Source organism: Pteropus vampyrus, unplaced genomic scaffold (assembly GCF_000151845.1).
Source record: "Pteropus vampyrus isolate Shadow unplaced genomic scaffold, Pvam_2.0 Scaffold57, whole genome shotgun sequence".
NCBI classification, from domain to species: Eukaryota; Metazoa; Chordata; class Mammalia; order Chiroptera; family Pteropodidae; genus Pteropus; species Pteropus vampyrus.
Genome location: NW_011888838.1, coordinates 2123051 through 2138193, shown reverse-complemented (window position 1 = coordinate 2138193; position 15143 = coordinate 2123051). Strand labels below are relative to the sequence as shown.

General features: G+C 30.4%; 1 protein-coding gene across 1 annotated transcript in view; it reads right to left on the bottom strand.

The window, feature by feature from the left end:
• The window catches only part of LOC105292456 (adhesion G protein-coupled receptor L3), a 610351-nt gene that overhangs the window by 158732 nt on the left and 436476 nt on the right, over window positions 1–15143 (bottom strand). Inside the window, exon 6 of the mRNA XM_023530910.1 lies at window positions 12681–12790. Within this exon, the coding sequence (XP_023386678.1) occupies window positions 12681–12790 (110 nt within the window). The remainder of the gene's footprint in view (window positions 1–12680; window positions 12791–15143) is intronic.

Genomic DNA, 15143 nt, shown 5'->3' with positions numbered 1-15143 from the left:
GGACCCAATCTAATCCCAAGAGTCCTTATGAAAGGGAAGAAAGAGGGTCAATGTTAAAGAGGCTATGTGAGGACAGAAGTAGAGGTTGGATTGATGGGATGTAAAGATAGAGGAAGGGGCCATGAGTCACAGAATAAAGGAAAATAGAAAAGGCTTTGGTAAATGGAAAAGACAAGGACACAGATTCTCCCCTGAAGCCTCCAAGAGGAGTGTGCCCCTGCCAACACCCTAACTTTAGACTTCAGCCCATTAACACTGTAATACATAAGCTTGTGTTATTTTAAGCCTGTGTGTGTCATAATTTGACATAGTAACAGTAGAAAACTAATGTAAAAGCTTCACAATTATTAACAGCAATACAACATTATAATTCAGATTTGGTTCAGGGCAAGACTTACAGAATAAGTGATAGTGATCACCTCACTCACCAATTGTAGTTTTTCCCCTTCCTCCTTCCAACACTAATCTCTTAACAATGACCCCTGCCTCTCGATAAAAATTATTTTGAAGTGAAGCTAACTTCGGCACACGTGACTCCACATTTTAGGTGCCAGGCTACAGAGCAGCAAAATATTTTGCAAAAGATAGCTTGTTAGCTTTATCAATTCCTAAACAGATATCTTTAGTTTTCTTTAGCATAATGAAAAGAGTAAAATCACATGAGTCAAAAGGCCTGTATTCAAATCCCTACTTCCCCTCTCTACTCACCTAAGCATGAAAAATTGGACAAGCTAAGGACTTAATTCATATTTTTGTGTTGTTTTTAAGATGGGAGCTATTTTACTGAAATAAACAGACCACTGGGAGAACAAAATTATAATGTATACAAAGTACTTAGCACAGTGTTAGCACTTGGAGCTTGTACGGAGAACAGTATCTAACAATAGGAAAAAGCTCTCATTTTTCTCTAGCAATTTCTCTTTTTTCTTTTTTGATTTTGACAAAGAAGAAGAAAATCAAGTAGAGGAGTTAGAGTCTATTTGTATTAAACACCCCAAGATATTCTTTCTCAATCAGTTGTTTCCTGAGACATCAGCTTCTAAGTCACTCCAGTTTCCACTCCAATCAGAGAATGAGCTTCTAAATGTTTAATGATTAATTTGCACCAAATCATTACCTAGCAACCCACACTAATGTAAAATTAGATCTGAGTTTCTGTAAAAGTCTATAATCTACCAAAAGGATTTGCAGATAGATGAATACCAGTCAATGTCAGAATTTTAACTTAGAAACACATCCAGAATATCTCATGAGTATAAATCAAAGTGTATAATATTATTTATAGCTTGGTATTCAGAATTTCATATTTAATATGTTCAACAAAAAGTTAAATACTCTTTCCATGTTATATGGAATACATTAAAATAATAATAACAAGCTTTTACCAAGCATTGTGGGCTAGAAACTATTTTAATTCTGTTGTATTACTTATTTGGACAGCCAAAATAACTTTGAAGTAAGTACTTGCATTGAAGAATAAATCATATTTCATAAGCATTAGATTAGTTGGGATATTTCTAGTAAACAATGAGACTCTTCATTCCTACTATTCATGAAAGGGGGCCAGGGAAAGGACCTGAATTTCTACTATTTATGTAAAATAAAATGGCCTTTATAAGTTGATACCTATCAGTTCTCATTCTTCAGTACTTTTAGAACCAATGATAATGGCTTTTTAGGAAATGGCTCCTACTAGCATTCAAGCTACTGCTGAGGATAGATAAGGTATTTCAACATTTTCGAAAATATCATCTGATACCTCCAAGGAGCAGTAGCTTGTAAGATTCAATCAAGTAATATAATTCATGATAAACTCTTGAATTTTGTATTAAAATCAGTGTTAATAAAAAATATAGGCCAATATTGAGAAATGGCAAGGATTGCTGAGTCCTAAAGACACAGAATAGCATATGTTTCTTGATTTATAGTTATCATTTATTCTTAAAAAGAATAATGCATGCCATCTGTTCCAGGACAGTCATTCATAATTTATGAGATGTTAGCTTGATATTGGAATCCATTTAATATCAGCATTAACAAGTGCACGATAAAGTTAAATAAGAAATTTTTAGAGCTTTGCCTTGAAAATATGCCCGATAATAGTCTTTTACTAGGCAAGCAATTTTTTCTTGAAGTTAAGCTTGATGAGTCTGGATGAATAGCTCTTGGCAAGTAACAGATCAGGATAAGACCAAAACACTGCCTTTAAAACTGTTTCTATAAGATTCTGATACACACAAGTAGTTGTCTACCAATTCTATTAGTGCTTGAACAATCAAAATGAATCTAGGAGAAAGAGAGAGAGAAAAAGGTAGCCTTGTTGTAGAAATGAATGCATTTTGTTTCCAACAAATTTGAATAAGATCTGCTTCTGAGGCTTTCCTGCTATCTCGATAAACTTAACATTGGTGAGTTCTCTAAGAGGTAAGAAGAATAGGGAAGAGAGCAAGTCAAAGAAAATCATAGTAAAGCGAATGGTATGTTCTGTCTTTTGGAAGATTCATTCTTCTCTCCATAATCCCATAAGGCTTTTTTTTTTTTTTTTTTAACTGCAGACAGTTTTGGTAACTATGTAAAAAAATCAATGTTATTTTGTACTATACTTATTTCAAGCGGCTCTAAAAACTGAGACCAAAAAAAGGTTTGTCATAGAAATTTAAATGCATTTGTTTTTGAAGGCTTCCAAAAACAAATTTATTAGTGTGTATTAATTTAGAGTGTAGTGAACATAAAAGCAACTGCACACCCCACCTTCTCTAAAAAGGTTCACTTACTGGCTTTCTCCAGGCAATTTTGACTCGATTTATGAGAAAGACCATGACACTTGAAATCTAGCCATATGCACAAAAAGATTACTCTCTCAAAATATTGAGAAAGTTGTTTTTTAAAAAATATTTTAATATGTGATCATTAATTTTGTTAATTTTAGGACATACTGAAGGTAAAGACCAAATAATCAAGCAGTCACATTAGCATCATTTTGAATTCTGAAATCTTTATGAAATAATTTGAATTAAAAATGAAAACAGGGTTACTTTACAAATTTCAATGAAAGAGAATATATTTCAATCTTTTATATTTTTGATAGTAAGCTTAATCACTTCTTCCATCTTTAGACTCTAGGAAAACTAGTAAAAACTAGTGAAATTTAAAAAAATAGAGTAGCTTGATGGAAATATACCTCAACTAGCAATTAAGAGTCAATGAGTTTTAACTATATATTATTGACTATTTCATTTATTCTGAGTCTCAGGTTCTTTACCTATAAAAAATTAAAAGATGAGTTTATATTGCTTTATAATTAAAGTTCATCATTATTACCTAGAGACAGTATGTGAAGAGTTATAAAATAAGGGCCCAAACAATATTTGTTGAGTAAAATAAATGGCATAGCCAGGATGTACCTGTAGACATTTGAGGACATTGGCACCTCTTTATCTACTGCTATTTAAGGGGAGAATTGGGGCTGAAGGTCCATAAATGAGTACTAAAAGCTAACACCATTAGAAAAGTGTGAAAATAAAAGACATGATGACCAAACATCATGGCAAGCTGGGGTGTGACTCATGCAATTGCCAGTACCAGCAGGTCAAGTTTGAAGAGAATGCAGATCAGGAAATTGAAGTGATAAAAGAACCCACAGAAACATAGTAGGCTGAGTGTGGATTCAGAAAATTCACCTGATATGTCATAGTATCGGTTTACCATTGAAGAGAGCAATCTCATAAGAAAGAACTGGTTTAAGAGCTAAATCGTATGGGATGTACCCTTGTAACTAGCTCTGAAAATAACTCAAAACCCAGAGTTGATTTGAATTTGAAAATGAAGAATTAAGACAGAAGTCTTGTCTGTCAAATTACGCCAAAAGTCAAGAGCACTAGAGAATGCTATAACTATAATGTCTGGGGTTCCCCAAGTCCTGGGATAAATTAACAGCATTACATAATTCCAAGCCCCAGTACACAATAGCACTGATTATAAAAATAATTCAAAAATGGGTGAAATGCAACAGGTCTATTCATTTGAATGGCTATGATATACTGAGTGTTGCTAATATGACCATTATTGTACAAAGGTTTTTACACATATTTAATTTTAATTTTCATGGAAATGCTCTGAATTAATTATCATTCCTATTTTCTAAGTGAAGAGGACATTCGCAGAGCAGTAAAACAACATTACTAGAACATAGCTAGTAATTGGCAAAGTCAGAACTGAAATTCTAAGGCTCTCTTAACTGCTGTTACACTCACTTGAAGGTAGAGAAAGGGAAAATGTGGTAGGACCTGACAAAGAGCCTAAATAATAATTAGAAGTATGTCTTTGCCATAGAGACATACTTAGAAACATCCACTTCTTTTTTCTCCATAGCTCGTGCTATTCTATTCTACATTGATTTCTGTTGTAATTGAATAGAAAAATAATTAGCATAGAGAGAAGAAAATATATTTATAATATATATCAATAAAAACTAAATGGTATTGAGTTCCTTTCCCAGTCATTGATTCTATGTTAATATGATTTCTTGAAGAACGATAGAATGTTGAAACAATTATGGGTTCTTGGAACCCATAATTCCTTAGCCATATTTATATCATTGGAGGCATTTGAACATTGTGCAATGTTTTAAAGACAGCCATGTTTTCATTAAGTGTTAGTAAAACTAATTTAATTACTATACACAGAGCAGACTTGGAATCCATAAATATGGATTTAATTCAAGTATTACAAATCAGCCATCATAAGAAATTTACGTATATTTAAAAATATAAGAAAATGTAAATGGAAACACTACATTTATTCATTCTATTTATCTATCTCATATATTCACAATCAGCTTCTCATTTACCCATTCACTATTTTAGCTGTCTCACACCAGTAGCAGATAAGTGTAATATAGTAAAAACCATTTTATTAAACGCTCGCTTTGTTTGCTTTGGGTCTAATATATTCATAAAGAGAATTAAAATGACTTTTGCCTATAATGACATACTGCACATATCACCCCCAGATAGTCCATGACAGAGGTTTATGCTTACATTCTTTAAAAAGATCATAATAGAAACATATGCTAATGTTTATTTAGAAAACAAAACTATAATTTTATTAGTCCACATCCTAAGAAATAAATATTTTTTAAAGTATATTAATAATTTTAGAGACAAAGTAATTTTATAATAGGTGATATTATAGACATTCTACTGTGCCTATAGTAAAATACCACAAATTTAATGTTTTCAAACACAAAATTGTCAGAAGTCTGAAATGAGTCTTAAGGGGTCAGCAGAGTTGTATTTATTCCAGAGGCTCTAGAGGAAAACTCATTTCCTAGCTTTTTACAGCTTCTTAGAGGTCACCAGCATTCCTTGGCTTGTGGCCCCTTCCTCCATCTTCCATGTGCATCACTCTAATCTCTGCTTCTGTTGTCATATCTCTACTTTCTAACATTAATCCCTTGCCACCTTGTAATAAGGACACTTATGATTAGACTGGGTCCATCTGGAAAATTCATTTCAAAATCCTTAATTTACCCAAATCTGCACTGTCCTTGTGCCATTTAAAGTAAGATTCACCGGTTCTGAGGAGAAGGATATGGATTTCTATGGGGGATCATCATTGAGTTTGCTATATAAGATTTAATTGTTTAAAAGACTTTGGGTTTTATAAGAGGGTTTTGAAAAAAAGAATAAGCGATTAAATTTTTTACAGCATTCACAGGAATTGTGATCTCCTACCACTTGAAAAATTCCTCAAAAATAAAACAAAACATTAAAATGTATGCAGATTTTCCTCTTTACTAAATACTCATTTTAAGGAGGTATTATTATGTTAAATTTAAATATTTGAATGAAGTAATTTCTAACCAGATTGATTTTTTTTTTAGTTTCATAAGATTAATAATTGAAATACAAGAAAATTTAGTGTTATTTCCTACTATTTTAATTGATTTTATGTGTATTTAGTAAAATTTTATCTGGACAATTACTCCCTAGATCTAATAACATAATGTTTGCTCTAAAGTCTTTTTAGCAACAAACACATTGTATAAACACCTCACCTTCACATGTTTTCAGTACTCTTCCCATATGCAGTATATTTGAAAAACAAAATGTTATATTCCATATCTTTTTAAATCCCACGTTTATGCTATTCATTTTGATCACCTTATAAAAATTTCTTAAATTAAGTGCATAAACTCTACAATCCTACTATTTCAAATAAAGCAAAAAAGCGTGAGTAAACTAATCTCTTGAACTTTATGCCCATAACATTTTACTGTCTGAACCAAGTATTTTCCTAACTCTTGAACCCAATTTATTTTTCAACACTCTCAATTCATCTTGTTTCCTTACAATTAGCATCTAGGTATACATTTACATATTTTTAACCTACTATAAATATATATTAATCCTATCTAGTTGTTGATGCTGTTTGATGTTGTTTACTTTTATGTTACTGTAGAATCATGTAATATTTTCTACAGTATCTATTTAAAAGGGAATGTCACTTTATTCAATTTTATTCTGAAAACATAGCTTGTTTTTCAATAAATCTCAGAAACTTAAAAGAAATTTCTGCTCCATTATCAATGGCATCAATAGTACTAATTGCTGGATCATATCTCCCTAAATCACTCTCATGCTGACTTTCTGTCAAGTATTGTAACAGGCCGACCTCTTCACAACCTCAGGTCTTTGGAGCCGACAGTCTCTCTGCTTTGAAAGTTCTTACCCAGGATCTGTGACTGACTGTCTCATTCTCATTCTTCAGATCTCAAATGTCCTCTCTTCAGAGCAGTCTTTCATCACTCCTCATATATGCTGGCCCTTTTGTTAATTTCTATCATACAATCATATTTATTTTCTTCTTCCATTAATCATTGATGAATATATGTATTGCTTCATGTATTTGTTATTTGCCTATGGAGACTGCCAGCGCCATAGGATCAAAATCTATGCTTCCCTAGCTCTTAATATAGTAACTGACCCTTAGTAGGCACCAATAAACTTCTACTGGTAGAATTATTGTTGATGTAAGAACTTATTACTCTTTTGAAAATTAAAAAATATAGTAACAATTTTGAGTGCTTTTACATCTATTATCATTGATTAGATCTAAACTCTAGAATAAGAGTTGTAAATGTAAGTATCTTCGGAAGCCAGGAGACATTTTAAATGATTATAATATGCCAGATACAATACAGTAAGTGCTGGAAAATACAACAAATAGAAAAGAACAGGCCCTATTTTAAAGAAGGAGCTGCTGCTCAGCCTTAGTCTATTGTGGCCCCAGAGAATGCAGGCCCAGTATTGCTCCAGTTTAGTATAGTGACTGGTCTGCAATAGATGTTAAGTGAAAGAAGATGAAAGAGGGAGGTCTTGAAGAATAATTTCCATGAACATATGAAACAGCCAGACAGAGAGAGTTTAGGAGAAGGACCTCCAAGAAAATATAGCCCATCTACCATTCCTGCTTTCTAAACTGATAGCAAATTTTATGAATAATTGTGGGTATACAAAGTTTAACTACTAAGTAATCACTGATCCATTGGTAAAAGCTTTATGGATTATCTATTAGGTGCAAGATACCACAAGGAAGAGAGAAATTATTTGACAGAGAAGAAAGAAACTGATAGGAAAAAAGTGGAGGAAAAAAAAGGAATTCTGTTGCTCTAGTTATAAATGTCATTCTAAAAAATATAATTCAGATAACTGGCACTTCTCTCATAGAGAGAGTAATATTTAAGGGATAATAATTGCTAATATTATGGAAGTGCAGAAGGTATGAACAATGAATTGTTCACTAGTAAAAACTGGGTAGTACAATCATCGACAAGCAATTTGGAGAAACTAAAATTCATATAATTTATATTTTATCATAGATCTTCCATTTGAATTAATAAAGTCTTGTTTGTAGACAAGAATTTCTTGTATTTAGCATTTTAGCAATGAACATAATACTTTTGGAGGAGCCATTTTGAATAAATTTCCTTTATTTTCTCTCAATCAATTTAATGTTTCCTATATGTCAGAAGGTGGAAAAGGTACTGAGGCAATGGGAATCAGATTATATCTTGATAGTTCTATTATATTTTAAAAATTAAACATATGAGTTAATTTCAGCACAAAGAGTTTTAAAATATTTTACAGAGTAGGAACCAAAGTATGCATATATTAAAATATGCATTCATCTGAACATTAGTTGCAAAAATGTATTTAGTTATTTATAATTAAAAAAAGACTTTAGTTTAAATGCTGAAAGTATAATACTTTTTATAGTAGAAAAGTCTAAAAGATTATATAATTATTTATAAATATTAATATTCCAATAATAATCATTTTGCATGTATTTCCATAAAGATGACCAACTACATAACTCTTCAGATGGCTAATGCTAATGGTGAGAAAGCCTGCAAGCGCTACAACATAAGATTGATTTAATCAAGTACTCATTTCTCGTAGCTATCAAAACTGTATGCTTCCTCCCTCTATTTTTTAAGAACATCCACCATGATAGAAAATTGCTGGAATAATATGTGCTTTGTATTTCTGAAAGGAAGAAACAAAGAATTAAAGAGAAAGGCTAGATTATGAGAAAAGACAAGCTCTTTTTGAGTTGAATGTGTATGAAATTGTATGCGTTGGAAGAAAGACAAATTGTCAACAGGATGCAAAGTAGAGATTCTTTGCTCAGAAAAACTCTATGTAGGTGGTTAGTTCTTTTACTGTCATCTCCCTAACACAAGTCATCCCTGTAAACTGGCTAAATGAAGAAAGTTCTACTTGAAGATGTAGAACAATTTCAATACCAAATCAGGCCAGAATGGACGGGAGTGGAGTGAAAAGAAGGAATATGGGAGAGCAAAAACATGGGATTAGTAAATGCTAATGTTTAACCTCTGGGATATTTGGGTCATCTCCTGGAGGAATATATAAGAAAGGAGAAAAATCAAACCTCAAAAGAAAACACAAAGGCTATAAAAGTCACACTGGAACTAAAGTGTGACAGGAACAGAGAAAATTATTGTTTCTTCTGTCCCAAATTTGGTTACAAACAGGGTACCTGTGAACCCAAACAAGAAAATACACATAGCAGGAAGAAGTTAAGACTTAGAAAAGATTAACTTTAGGGATTCAGAAAAAACGAGTGCAAGACACTCAAGGATGACCTTCACAAACTTGTTTATAATCACTAATTTTTCTTACTTTCTTTCCTATCAGCATCTTTTCATAAGTCATATTATTGGTTTAAGTCAGTATAAGGTCTTTCTAAAATTGTTATTGTTCACTTAAATAGCTATTTACTGACTGCTAAATATCTGTGCAAAAATTATTACAAACTTAGATATTTTTAACTTTGCTTCTCTTATGTGATACAAAGAACTTTGTTGAATTTTTGTCTATATTACTTTTAATATCGATAAATCTCATTAATATTGATGTTTTCCAATGTATTTTAGTTTTTCTATAATTCCATATTTCAATTTTTTCTATTTTTTTCCATATAAAAGTATCAGCTTAAAAATTAATATTGCCATGGAAGCACACATATAGAGAGCATGTATATGGAAAAAATATCAATAATATTTTATACCTATCAATATTAAAAAGAAAATATTCATAAATAATAAATATATCATTATAAATAGTTAAGTTTGGCATCTTAAATTCAAAATGAAAAATGAATATTACTGAATTGTGTAACAAATAGAACCTAACATTATTTCCTTGTTTATTCAGTTGTTCAATTAGCAAATTTTCAAATATTAATAATGAATTCTAAATCTGAACATTATCTTCTAATAATAGGGATCTTTTAACAAGCATATTATGTATAAGGATTTTCTCTTATAATACAGGTAATTTAAAAACTTCTTAATTTATTACTTATATAATAGCCTTATTCTAAATAGTAGGAGGTATTTTTATGGCACAATCTAGTTTATGCCATAGAGCTTTATTATGTATATGAAAAACAAAAAGTTTCCAGTGATTCATTTGCTTTAAGAAAGGAATACAAAAACCCCTTAAAAGTAAGTACAAAAGAAATGAAAAAAATTTAAAAAAGAAAAGGTCTGGGCCCTTACTTTCACCATATAGTATTACAGTACTGGTAAAAATTATGAGTTAAACATTGAACAAGATAGAATAACTCATGAAAATATAAGAAAAAAAATCTATGGAAAAATCTAGTTAGGTCCTTAAGAATATGTATTCACAACAAACTCAAATCTTGGCTCTACCATTTTCTAGCTATTCTACATTTTACATGAGATAGTTGCTTATCCAATGGAGCCTCAGTTTCCTCTCCAGTAAAATGGTTATATTCATATCTAACAGGGAGGATATTGTGAGAATAAAATAATGTATGTAAACATTTAATCCAAGTTGTAAATGTCACATAGAGTCAATAAATGATCGCTATCATAAATAAGTGGGTTTATTTCTGTATTGGAAAAGCGTGTGTATTTTATGCTAGAGACAAGAAAGATAGCTTAATGTTAATCGAAATCACAACTTACTACAGAAAAGGTTCATAAGGTGAGATTCAGAAAAATTCTATAGCTTACCTGAACTAAAGGACTCAGATTTTCTGTTAAGTAACCGGATCGTAATCCAAACCCAGGCGTATTTATCTCTGGTCATCTTTCTACTAAACCAATCTATTTTTTAAATGAGTCCCTACTGTTTATTTAATGGTTTACATTTTATTTTGGTTTGTTTTCTTTTAAAATCAAGTTCAGTTTACTAAAGGAATTCCCAATTATATATTATATTTTTAACTGAAACATACTAAAGGTAATTTAAACAAATACAATCATGCTATGTGCACCATATAAATTAAACTGGTATATAAGCTGGCAAGTGGTTGAACCTGTTTATAATTTTTAATGAAAAAATCAGATAAATATTTTAATATAAAAGGAACACAATGAATAAATATTCAGGATTATCAGAAACCTACAAAATAAGATATTTAAAAATCAAACTGTCCATCTATGAAAATTTATGAGGGAAACGAAAGCTGTGGTAAACCATAATCCTTTTATGCAAGAGTGTATGAGCCAGTTCTTATTTTTAATTAAATTAATTAAGCAGATGATTTTTCAGAATGAGTTTGGCAGATTTCAGAGGAGCTATCCACAAAGACACTCTGAAGAAACACAAACAAACAAACAAACTAAAGAAACAGCTGTGAAATTCTTCAATTTTTAATAATTGTGAAAAAACCTATAATTTGACATTCCTATTTTAGCTTTCATGTTTCAAAATATGATTTTAAATGTCTTAAAATTGTCTTTGAAAATGAATTATACCTTAATGTATATTTTTATACAATGCTTTTGGAAATAGCAATTCTACATTTTTTCACAAAATCTTATTATGCAATCCAAATATAATTGTCACAGTTCCAAAACGACCTTCAAATGTTATTTCTTTAAAATATCACTGATAAACAATAAATGGTCAGTACGATATTCAAATTTTCATAGAAAGGTCGCTGAGATAACAATGTAAGAAGCATAACCTCAGTTGAGATTTCAATAAAACCTACACACTGCTTTTTTTCCTAACAATAAAAAATTAGCTTATACAACTTTACTAAATTTCCTCTAATCAAACACAATATAAATAAAGCAAAATGAAATTTTCTCTATTGTTTTCATTATTATTTTTAAGTTTCAATTCATTCTTGCTGGCCAAATGGCTCTCTGAAGAATGCACACTTACACTTTATGAGTAATGTGCTACTGATTAAATAAGCAAAAATGAGGCAAGCCTAGAATTATCTCTTGGCACAGTCAACTTGCTGATCCCTAGATACTTTGTTTCTTTTGCGATGTCAGAGGAAGTTGGAACCTGGGTTTTGTTTATGATCTGAAGTGTTTTATACCTCTGGGATCAGCTGAATATCTAATATGAGAATAGAGGATTTTCTGAAGGAATCTTCACTAAGAAAACTCATGAATAATAAACTGGGTGGCTCAAAAATATTTTTATTTGAGATGGTGATTCTTCCCCTGGGTAAAAAGTCAGAAATACTTCATTTTTGATTGTTTGATTCTTCATTATTCTTGAAGAAAAAAATAAGTTGTTGGCATATATCATATCTGGCATAAAGACTGCAAAGACAGTTCTTGAGGCTGTAAAATAAACATTCTAAGAGTGCTTTAGTTCATGTAATCCTTGCATTTTCTTTTCAGTCTGCTCCTTTTTGATGAACACATTTTAATTCCTTGGAACGTTGACAGCACAAAAGTTTAGATATAATTGCTTCTATAAAATAAAAAATGTATCTTCTATACCACTATGTATATAAGTATATTATTTACTTACGCTGCCTTTTTCTTGGACCTGGAGGAATGTAATAGTTAGTGGCTTACCACTTTTCAACCTTTTTCTAAATGTTTCATATTCTTGCATTAAGAAAAAATTTTAGAATAAGAATCGATGCACAGAAATGTTTGGTCGAAATTAAATACTGCAGGATTATGTAAGCAATATCTAATTCTTCCCGTGGTGGGGAGAATTTATGATACTGAAAAATGTAAATAACCCAATTTTTGTTTTTTCATATAATTATGTAATTATTTTTACATTTTCATAGAGAATATTTTGCATGCAAAACAAAGCTTAATATAATTTATTTTTATAAGAAAATCATAGGAATATACATACTGTAAGGGACACATTCGTACTGAACTTCAAGGTATTTATAGGTTCCCGGACATGGGTCTGGAAAAACATCAGGACCTGCCACCACTGCACACTGGGTTCTGTTATTGCACCTGAAGTTAAAAGAAGAGAAATAAGTTTATGCAGTTAAATCATTCTCAACATTGTATTTTATTACTAATTGTATGTTAGTTCTTGTTATACATATTTAAACAAGGTTTTGGTAATTTAGTATTTTAAACTTATTAAGGAAATTCTGTAGTATACTTTAAAATAAGCTAGACATAAAAATCAATTCATTCAGTTTACTCATATTAACTAATTTAATATTTGATTGAATACAGCATGATTTTGAGTTAGAAGTTAAACACTACTTAAGCAAAATTAACTGGTCTATAGGATATTGCCAGTGTGAAGACAGCTAAGAAGAATTATTTGGTAGAAAAGACTCACTCCAATTTCAAAATTAAATTAAGAAAATGTAACTGCATTATTTTATTAGTTTTAAATTAAATTCACTGATTTTCATGACATTCTTTTTTAATAGACAATGTAAATATGGTGTTGAAAGCTTTGAGCCAAACCTAAAAACATGGGTAGACAGTTAATATTTAAATAATATAATATAAAATAATTTGTACTTAATATAAAAGTAAGTAAAATCATTTTTAAGAATTTGCTTATGTTTAGCCAAATAATGACACTAAACTTACAGAATGCTGTTCACAAATGCCAATATCATATAATTTAAAATAACTTTAAATCTCCAAAGAGAATAATCAAACACCACTATTGAAATAGAAATACAAAGTATTTTTCTTGGCAACAGGGTTAAACAGATCAGGGCTACCATGATTTAATCATGGGCAAATACACATGTAATGAAATTGATTCCTACTCTGAAAAAAAATACCCATTTCAGAGCAGCGTCATTATGGTAAATTTTACTAAGAAACTTTTTAGATTCAATAAGTTATCAATTAGTAGAGATTTCTGTGGGAAAATCATGTTTTTTTCCCACTCAAATTATTGACTCTAAGAGTATAGGATGAGACATTCTAGTTAGCCTCTATATATGTTCTTGTTTATTTATCTCAGAAATATTATAACTCAGGGCTAGATTTTTCTGTTACTTTCTTAAACACTTCATTCTCTGAACCTATACCTCTGAATCCTTGCTAGGATTCTGGCAGGATAGGGAGCATTTAGGGCAGAACTCATTTTGATTAAGAGTAAAAATGTTCTGTGTTTACTCGAGGCTACCATTTGTCAGGCTTACTGAGGATTTTATTTAGTCCCAAAATTAAAAGATTCTTTAGTGAATGTCTTAAGCTGAAAAACATATTCTGTGTTATCAGTGAAAGATTAATGAAAGTCTATATTCCATACTCATCAGACAATTTAGCATAATGGTTAATCCTGAAGGTCAACATATTCTAAAGTTCTCTTGTATAGATTTAATGTCTGAGGATGAGTATCAGACAACTATATAATACATTAATGTAAATGTGGCTGTTTTCACACATGCATTGCAAATAGGGGCTTGATATTTTCGTGTACTGAACTTTTAAAAACAATAGAACTTAAAAAAATAGCAGAACTTTCCTATTGCATAGAAAACCCATTTGAAGAAGCTGTTTCAAGTTAAAAGACTTGCAGTTAAAGGAATACAATTTTCACATCACACCTTGAAAACATAAACTCATAAATCTATCTCAAGATATTATACAATGAGCATCTAGATAAACTGAGCTATTTCCATAATTATTATAGAAAATTAGCTATTAGCTATTCAGGAATGCATTTGAAGTAGAAATAATGAAATTGAAAGAAATATACACAATAAAATTTGATGATATGTAAATATTCTGTAAGTATAATATTATTGTTGATCTCCAGTCCTTGGTTTACTTTTATTTACTTCCTATATCAACTTTTTCTTTTTATTACTACAGACGTAACAGTAAAATTCATTTAGAAGCTGTGTCCATTCTTGTAATTTTCAGATACAGACAGCCATTTACGAATCCTTTATTATTTAAACAATCAACATTTGATATCAACAAATCAGATTACTACTCATTTATGAGTAGGGTATAAAGGTTAAAATTTACAAAAATGGAAGTGTTTGTTTCACAGAAAGTTATCTTGAATCAACAGGAACGTCAAACGGTTATATTTGTACAGACTAGATAAAAATATAATATAGACACTACACACATCCTTCTATTCATCCATCTAGTTATCCTAACCTGCACATTGACCTATTTACACATTATTTAAATTTTAAAAATACTAATTATTTATGTATATGTAAGAAAATTGAAACGAGCAACCATTTTTTATAAATAATAGATAGTACTGTGAGTCCCAAATATCTCAACATTAGCAAAAGATGAGTCAAAAAAGCTTTCTAATTGATGAGATAGTGTATGAGAAAAAGTATACAATCCAAAATGTGCTATA